Source organism: Myripristis murdjan, chromosome 19 (assembly GCF_902150065.1).
Source record: "Myripristis murdjan chromosome 19, fMyrMur1.1, whole genome shotgun sequence".
Classification (NCBI taxonomy): domain Eukaryota; kingdom Metazoa; phylum Chordata; class Actinopteri; order Holocentriformes; family Holocentridae; genus Myripristis; species Myripristis murdjan.
In genome coordinates this window covers 14,012,068-14,021,951 of record NC_043998.1, presented here as the reverse complement: position 1 = coordinate 14,021,951, position 9,884 = coordinate 14,012,068, and the positions used below count along the sequence as shown (strand labels likewise).

At 40.9% G+C, this 9,884-nt stretch overlaps 1 protein-coding gene across 1 annotated transcript; it reads right to left on the bottom strand.

Moving 5' to 3' along the window:
• Positions 1–2,611: 2,611 nt before the first annotated feature.
• On the bottom strand, positions 2,612–9,859 carry LOC115377837 (glucose-induced degradation protein 4 homolog). The gene is made up of 6 exons (XM_030077880.1): positions 9,445–9,859; positions 8,339–8,398; positions 7,141–7,248; positions 6,944–7,045; positions 6,117–6,247; positions 2,612–4,172 (listed from the first exon to the last, which is right to left on the bottom strand). Exons 1-6 carry the CDS (start codon positions 9,634–9,636, stop codon positions 4,109–4,111), a joined length of 657 nt encoding a protein of 218 aa, XP_029933740.1. The 5' UTR covers positions 9,637–9,859; the 3' UTR covers positions 2,612–4,108.
• Between the last annotated feature and the right edge of the window lie 25 nt (positions 9,860–9,884).

Below are 9,884 nucleotides of genomic sequence, written 5' to 3'. Positions count from 1 at the left end.
TTATTTCCGTGTATTATTTCCATTTCTAATGATGATGGAATATGTTTTTTTCCACTTACATTTTTATGCATGCCACTTAAAATGTCGCAGAAGTAATGCATTTTTTCCCCATGCATTTTTTATTTATCATTTATTGTTGAGACCAATTTCCTATTGTAATGCGTTTTTGTTTTACATTTATTTGTATGTATCGTTTATGGTTTTTTAAAAACATTGTAAACCTGTAAAACGAATAAAAATACTTGTATTGATAAAATCATGCTCAACTGTTTTTTTTTTTGTTTGTTTGTTTGTTTTGTTTTTGAAATTTTCACTGTTACATAACATTTATCACTTGTTCACACATTAATTCCCATATTGGACACATGTGAAATTATATCCATGGCATTTATCAGGTATTCATCATGTTTTAGTGTGTTTAGTAATCCAGAAGTACCTGTCTCCTGTTTGATATCTCAATAACTGAATCGAAAGCAGAATAACATATTATATCAACTGTGTGGGACAGAGGTGCTCTGAAACAGACTTTCAGCCTCACACTGCCAGTTTTAATTAGTGAGACATTCCCTGAACATCCTTCGTCAGGCTCAAGGTATAGCCACAACTGAAATCTGTCTTTTAGATGGCATCTGGTGGTTTGTAACAGTTAGTAATACTCTCTTGTGTACTGTCCTCTCTGAAAATGAAGTTGAAATGTTTTTGCTGGATAGGCCTGACCTTCGGCTTATTGACACATGGACTCTATATCGTAGCGCTCAAAATTAAAAGGGTTTGTGCATAGCTATCAGTAAATCACTCAGTACTGACAAATCCTACTGTTACAAATTTGGGGATCTTGTATCAAAGCATCATTCATGTTATTACAGGCGTCCAGAACAGGCCTGGGCTGTACTGTGTATCCAGTGTGTCTTTTCCATAGTTAATCATGTAAGTAAGTCATGATAATAATCACTGAGTTATTCCATGGTATGGATATGTGTTGCTTGATTGTGATGTAAGCCTTTCTCCCGGCATTATATCAATCTGTGAGAAAAGTGTGAACTCTGGATAGTTTATGAAACCCACATCAGCATTTGTAATCATCACACGTGTAAACACATAGGTGTTATGTCAAAGTAATCCTCTACGCTCGCCAATACGTAAAACTCCAGAGGACCTGTGTCAGGTATTGCCAAAACCAGAGGGATTTCAATGAATGTTTTGCAATTTTCAGTGGATGTCTGAGTGTACAGCACAATAAACAGATCCAAAACGATCTGCTTCAATATGAAAACCAGGCGGGTCACGGTCTGAACAGATGACAGAACCAAACAGCTTCCAGAAACTCCATCTTTGGGCATGCACAAAACCCTTGCTTGCACAAGTACCTACACACAGGATAACTCCTCCATCACGATATTTAAGAGAGTAAACATACCCACTGACCCCCTAAAATACTATTTTTAATTCAGGCGAAGTCACAGTGGTAAGACCACCCTCTCCACGTCTGTTTTTGTGAGGGGCTGCATTCACAGATGTATCATGGGTTCTGGCACCAGCAGACATGCCTACAACATCGGTGACTTTGGTGAAATCCACTTATCTGCTGGTTGCCATGACAGCCAGGAGGTGTAAATGAATGACAGGTAAATGAATAGGAGGGACCTGTGCTTATATATTAGTCTCTCACAGGTAAGCCATGCCCACAGAGCAAACCACAGACCCTTTATACTCACCATCAGACAAACCCGCAGATTCCTCGCATGCTTCCAGAGGTGGAGAGGGGGCAGGAGTGTGCACTACCACATGCGCACACGTGCACACACATTTTCACATGCACATGCAAACATATCAGTATACTAGTGACAGACCGGAAACCTTGCCAAATCGCAGAAACTATCCAGATGGATCGACCGCATTTGAGGTGAGAAAATATAAATATAAATATAATACAAAATATATAAAAATATAAATATAAAATATGTTTGGGTTTTTTTGCCTTCATACGGTAGATGTATATTGTGTGGAAAAACAAGCAAACAAAAAAAATAAATAAATAAAACTGACAAGGATGTTGACAGAGAAGACCATTAATGACAAGCATTTACTATCGTCTTCACCACCACTGTTTAGTCCTCATTAACTGCTTTTTGTTTTTCTTAACTCTATTCCAGGCTCAATACAACATATGGAGACTGTAAAAAATGTTTATACACACTAGAGGGCAGTGCTGGGTTAGAAGTAAGAGCCATAGTCAAATGTTCCTGAATGATCCCTCATAGACTGAACGGTTTAATAAGCACTGACCTCACAATTAAGTTCATCATTTATGGAAATAATTTCCCACTAGGGTAGGCAGGCAAGACACCAGCCAAATAATTAAAAATTCTGGCTGTGACTGATTAGTTTGTCTCTTGAAGGCTATTTTCTACTCTAAAAATCAGATTTGACCACTTAAAGAGTGAGTCTGTCAGCTGCTTAAGCAGGTCAAAGAAAAAAAAAATTAACAGCTGTCTCAGCAAACTGTTTCAGTCTAGAAGTGATAGCGTTTGACAAGCTGCTTTATAAATCATGTAAAATGGGATGAGTTCAATGCAGAAGTCAGCATACCAGTCAGACGACACAGTGATGGGTATTTTGATATATTTTTTTTAATCCATTCCTCACAGACACACCATCAATCAAAGTCCAGCCTTATTCTCAAACAAACACACTTGTGATCATTTATAATACAATTCTGATAAGCTTTAAAAAGATGGCACCATCACATGGAAAGGGAACATGATTAGGGGAGAGGAGTATTTTCAAAGGCAATTTAACAAAAATATTTCCTTTAATGAAGATAGACTTTTTTTTAAATATACTATTGTAAGGATAGAATAAAATTTGTTTCTGAAAACCCAGGACTGATGTTTGGAGAGTGCTACGTTGATAATGTTGCATAGTCGAAGAGACATAAATGTGCGGAGGGGAATCTTAATTTAAAATGGAAAAGGGAAAAAGGGGAGTTAAAAAGCTCTTTGTTTAATGCCGAGTGCACACCTGGGTCAAAAACACTACCTATTCCTTTTTTGAGTACTACTAAGTGATTGTTTTGTCTTACTGACACAGCTTGAACCGCCACCTTGAAGATTGTGTACTGGGGGCATGTGAGTGGAAAAAGCTGACTGCAAGCATTAGTAACATATAGTCCGTCTTTGTGCAAATGTAACTCAATAGTACAAGATCCACAGCAATCACATGTAATAATAATCTCCCAAGCAATTTAGCAACACGTGGTAAAAGCTTGCTTAATGTGTCTCTCACTTTGCAGCCTTAAAAAGTGCCACTCAGTGTCCATCATTGAGAGAAAAAAAAACAAAAAACAACAAAATCTCCTCTTTGCAGGCAATCAAAGAACCAGCTTAGCTTTTAAAATACTGTCATTCTAGCTTATGAACTGATTAAAGCTCCAATCCTCAATCCTGAAGCACTCAACTCAAACTTGTCTTTCTCTCTTTTTCCACACCGACTCTGATTCATTCAGTGTCTTTCCAGATCCATCTTGTGTTAATAAGAGCGGACTCCTCTGAGGAATCCTTGTCCTATGGTAGTCGAATGTGTTTATGCTGCTCGTTCGGCATCAGATGAAAGCAGGAAAAATCCCTAGTTGCAAAAAGGAAGGAAAAGAAGGTGGGGAACTCCCCAACTTTGTGTATAAAGTGTCCCAAGATGCTGTGCCCAGGATTCTAAAACCAGACATTAAAAGAAATGAAGAAAGGAGTACAATATATAAATCACACCCAGTCTCTGCTGCTGGTTATAACTTTACAAGCTCCATCATGGGAGCAAAACAGGACTTTCTTCCTTTCCTTCTGTCCATCCGTTCACACATCCATCTGTCCTTTCACAACTGCAAACCTCTTGTCCGTCCACTGGTCCTTCAGCAGTCCAGCTACTCCAACCTCGACAGGCACGTCCACTCTTTTTAAAATTTTGTTTTAGGAAATATAACAGTTTGCATTTGTCCAAAGCCCAAATTCCTCTCCCGAGTCCTTCCTCTCCTCCTCCTCCTCCTCCTCCTCAGCAGCGTCTGCAGGCCAATAAGTTTTCAAGTCTTTGTCCAACAGAGAGAGCTGCAATGCCAGGGTCACCGGAACTCGTAAATGGCTGCGCTGTGTTCGGGAACGTGAGTGAGGTTTAGAGACTGGTACCTAAACAGTGCAACAAGAGTTTGTGTTAGAAAAGAAGTGGAAAAAAAAATAATAATGCACACTGGAGAGTAAGCCCATCATAAAATGAACACATTTTGCTTGCTACGCTAAAAGGATCAATATTTTTCAGTGCAGGCCTAATTAAAATGTTGATACCCATCACATATAATTGTACACAGTACAACCTAACAACTAGTTTTAATGTTAAAAAATCCACCACTCTACAGCAGCTTCCTGCAAGCCTTCAACACAGTTCAACAAGGCACTTCACAGAAAACTCAGAGCAGTGACACACCCACCGTTCTAACAGGTTTTATTTGGCAGTTACAGTAAGACATTGCCTTGAGCTGCTACCTTGGCTAATGCTGCGTTCAAGTGAACATGGAGCTTGAAGAATCGGTTTTGTAATTTTCTGACCTGCAGCGAAACAGCATTCATGGTGTCAACTCGGGATAAATGAATGCTCATGACAAGAAACTCTGAATCTTTCTCCATGAGGAATAGCAAAGAAAATAGTATCCATTTTTCGTTATTCGACACCGTGAACTGTTGTTGAAATTTACATGTTGGAAATGCCAAGGGCTGAGTTCCCCTGAATGCAGCATTAGAAACAGAACTGTCTGGGTGTAGACACGGCAATATGTCATTATAAATGCTGAATAAAACTTGTTTAAAAGCACTGTTTGCAATCATTTTTTGGTGAGTGATTTCCTGTTTTCAAAAAGGACGTTTATGAAAATTTCTGAGGCCAAAAGCGAGCGGCTAGTTGGACTGTGCTGAGTGCTGCAGCAAGAAGCTGCAGCAGAGTAGTATGCTCCTTGTCACTAACGCTAGCAGCGAGGTTATGCACAACGATGGGTATCACCATTTTAATACCGCATGAAAAATACAAAACCTATCCTTTAAGATATTTATAAATTCATCATGCACAATCTGGAGCAAGGACTGCAGCTTGACCCTCACAGGCTGCCAAGTTTATAAAATATTTATCTCAAGAAGCATGAAGCAAAATCTAGCACGTCATGCATGTCTACTCTGCAGCACACACAGCCTTTCTGTGCCAACATTTATTTACTGAGGAGACTATGGGCTAAATGTGTTTAGAGTGGTTTGTTCAAACTATGGAGTGTTTACTCCTTTAGTTTGTTTCGTCCGGCCACGTGAGCAATCTGTTATTTACCAAACAACAGCACAGACACACCTGAAAATGCATCTCAGGCCTCTTCCGAGAGAACTGGAGAACAATTTGTTATGAGTGAGGAAGTAATCTGAACCAGCTATTGGAAAAGCACGTGGCTTTATTTATCTGTTATAAAGAGATGAATGTTGACATCTGATAGCCGACAGCCACGTGCCGTCTAGACTGATACGCATGCTCATGCTGTTAATGCGTTCACACTAGAAAAGGCAACTTACAGAAAAGAGCACAGACATATCTACCATAAGGGTGGGATCACATGTTAACAAAACTCTGTCCAATAAACAAAATCCTATGCTCGGGCCTTTTTCATAACACAGCCTGGTTCACTTGTAATTGCACAGTGAACCAAAAACAGCCAATGTATCAAAGTAAAACCTGACTGTATGGTTTATACCAAAAAAAAAAAAAAAACACAGATGCGTTCCCACTCTGGGAATGTGTGCTGTTCTTATGCATTATTCTGCTTCCTCATTACAAAGTTATACACAGTCTTAGCGGAGAGCTGCTCAGCACAACTGCAGTGAGCTGCTGCCGGCCGCTGAGCAGCTCCAGAGGAACAACTTGGGGTTAAAGGCCTTGCTCGAGTAAGGAATTGTGTTTCTTGTTCACTTTCACCACCCCAAATTTTCCAAGCTGATCCCATTTGATCCACAAAGCCTCCGGTCACGAGCCTGCTTCTCAATATCACGGCAAACACTCAATTTCACGGCGTGACCTCGGTCACTGGTGTCGTGCTGCTTTACCATTCAGAGCTTCTGTGGTAGTAGTAGCCCTCGATTGTTGCTGTGGATTTCTGGAAGCAGATGTAGTAGAACCCAGCGAAGGACGCCCCGCTGATGTCTTTGATCGTGTGGTCGGGGACCAGGAACTGCTCCTAAGCAGGGGTGGGAGTTATCAGTTTTAGTATAAAATCATAAGAAAATATCCAACAGTGAGTTACACCATTTGAATTTTGAATTATGATGATAACCTTTTTTGATGAGCATATTTTTAGAAAGTCACAGTTTGTGCAGCACATACTGGACTTCCTGGATTTGAACCTCATTTTTTAAAATCATATTTTCATGGTATTTTTTACTAATTTCCATGTTTTTCTAAATTTTTGTAATTTTCTTGTATATTTTGCATTTTTTTTTGTAATATTCTGACGTTATATTAACATTTGTTAATTCAAAGCAAGGTTTGTGTTGGCATTTCTGATACTGTAAATCTAATACTGTAAATTTTCTAACAAAGTAATTTTCAAATTTACAATAAATGAATATCGGTCCTAAATATCTGTTATCAGTGTCCTGGATTCCTAGTTAGAATATAACATCAACTGCGTTATAATTTTAAGGTATTATTATTTTTAATGCACAATGCCAATAATTGAAGTTGTTTGAACAACAACGCAATAACACCAAAGACTGTGATAATTCTGCTCATAATTATAATAAAAATAATAATAATAATAATGAATTTTCTCTACCCCCGAAGGGACAGAGAGGCTGAGAAACAGCAAGTCCACTTCGTAGGCAGCAGACTGTCTCGGTTTTCCAGATGGAGCAGTGTTGATGCAGAACGTTACCTTCCACCTCATGAAGATGTAGTCGGAGTTCTTCAGATCCTCGTAGTCGAAATCGTCCGAGTTGAATGTCTTTGCATACTGGTAGAAGGCCTGGAACTTGCCCTTGACACGACAAACAAGGCAGCGGTGTAAACCAGTCGGCTGTAGAAGAACTGGAGTATCTGGGACGATTATGAATCCATGAGATTTCGCCTTACCCAGTGCTTTCGATCCACATCTTCATCTGCATCCCATTTCCGGGTCAGGAATGGCCGCTTCCTGCTGATGATCTCTCCGGCAAAGAACGTGGTAAGAGTTGGGTACTCCTGTGAGGGGCCGACATTTGTTTTGTTTTGTTAGCTCTGGTTCATCCCCAATACACTGCACGCTGTGTGAATGAATTTTACAGTGACATTAAAGAAACAATTCACTCAAAATACAAGATGAGATATTTTCCCACTTACCCCTTGTGCAGTCTATCCACCTAGATTGTTTCTGTGTGACTTGGTAAGGTCTCCACTCTGCCACGATCTTCCCCTGTCTCCCCTCAGCCCAATAAAACTGGAGCTGGATGGTTATTCATTTGTGGAGCTCAAACAAAAGCCTCAACAGCAAAAGCTTGTTTCAAAAATAATGACACAGATGACACAGAGAACCAAGAGACTGTATCTGTCTGCCTCTAATGTGCACTTCTTGTGGGGGGGATAGATACAATTTGTCAGTGTTCTTTTGCAAAAATTAGTTCCCGATGAAATAAAAATGAATTTGAGCTCCACAAAACAGTAACCATCCAGCCCTACTGAACTGGGGTGTTGGAAAACAGGAAACAGTGGTAGACCGGAAACCTCACCAAATCACACAGAAACTGAATGCATCTGAATGCAAATACTGAACTGGGGGGTAAGAATATACAAATATCTTTCTGTATTTTGGGTGAACTGCTCCTTGAAGTAATCTACGTCTTTTATCAGTGACCAAAAGGAGTGGCATCAATAGAGATGACCCCTTCCTACAAAAGTATCTGGCACAGCTCCCCCAAAACCTCACCTGCCCCTGAATTAAAGCTGTCAACTGCCCCTTTAAAAACATGCTGTTGGAGCAAGTGCTACTTGGAGGAGCCGTATGCTAAGTTTCCCAGGGGACACTGATGAACTGGAAAAGCTCTTCTGCCATATTCTGCAAGCTATGTAAAGTGTGCTGGCTGAATCCCAAGGTGCCTGTACACAGTAGAATTTAGTAATAGAGGTTTGGCATGTCACTCTGTCCCATCCAAAGGAAAAGAGAAAGAATGGCACAGCTCTACCAGGCTGCACCAGCCGCTGTTTGTGAGAGGATACACACACACACACAGCGAGCTGTAGCCAGATGTTAATTTATTTATGTCTGTGAAGAAATAAAGGAATGTGCTCTTCTCACCTCGGTCAGGCCTTTTATTTTCAGGTAGCCGCACAAGTATGAATCCTCCATGGTAACATGCTTTAAAAGGGGACACAATAAAGAAAAACAGAACAGTACTGATTACTGCACATCTGCATTATCTCGTTTCACTCATGTAGCACTCATGGCAGGCAGTGCATTTATCCAGATTATATTAACCCCTTCAACTCAGAATTTCTATTAAATTTCTCCTCAGGCAGCCTCAAAATTAGAAAAAAATCCATATTGTGCTACAATGTAGGGCTGGGCGATATATCAATATCTTATCCACATCGTGATATGAAACTAGACATCATCTGGGACTTCAGATATTGATATAAGTCATGTCTTTTCTGGTTTTACAGTATAGTCACTGTACATTCTGAAGCAAAAATTACTTTTGTGTAAATATGTTATGAAAGCACCAAAAGTTATCTCTACAATATCTTCACTATATTAATATCAAGGTATTTGGTGAAAGACATTGTGATATTTGACTTGACAATTAAACATACAACCTCTGTGTCTTCTGGCTGCAACTCTATTAAACCCACAACATACTTATATTCAAACTCAAGATGCCACTGTTTTATGGCTGCACTCTTACATCAAACAGAAAAGATTAAGATGACTTGTACATCATTTTATACATATTTCTCTATAATTCAGAAGGACATGTTGGCGTCTTTTGACACCTCAGGATTTCTGCTAATTGAAAATGAAGCTTTGTGGGTAGGAAGGCAGATCGTGTTCTCAACACAGACAAACCCACTCACGGGCAGGGCTGAACAGATTAATACGGACAGGCTACAGGGACATTTGGCTTTTCTAGCATCTTCCCAAATGCCAGCTGAGCCGAGGAGCTATGAGCTAGTAGCATCTGGATAGTTAGTTAGTGTAGCTTATACATATCAATGTGTTAGGTCAGGAGGTGCCCCGTGTTGACTTGACAGCAGTTAGATGTAAACACCAGGCCTGCGCTCATTGATTCTCCATTGGTAACCCAGACCCAGCTGTCAATTATCACAGCGCCCGTTTGACAGATCAGCAAATGCCTGTCGTCAGCTGACAGCCCGCTATGGCGAAATATCTGCTCACACCCTCACCTGCAAAACAACCTCCACATCGTAAGAGTTGCCTTTGCTCTTCTGGTGGCCCCTGAACTTGGATCCGCTGTACAGGAGCGACGTGACGACGCCGGGCTGCTGGGTGTTGATGGGCGGCGGTGGGATAAGCGAGGCCGAGGACGAGAAGGCCATGGCGGGGGAGTTGCTGAGGTATCTGGCGGGGACAGGCATGGCTCTCGTATCGCGGGCTGGACACCGACCGCTGTCAGTGGCCGTCTGGGTGATGGACTATGTCGGCGTCTGCTGAGAGCACGACTGAGGAGGTCCACCAACATCCAAATCCCTCGGAATTTCTTCACAATTCAGCTAGCCAGGCACCAAGCGCCCAGAAAAGTAAGTGGACTTCGTTGCGGCGCCATAGGCAGCAGCATCCGCGCCGCTCATTGGCTGACTACAATCACCGCCCTAAGATCTCAACG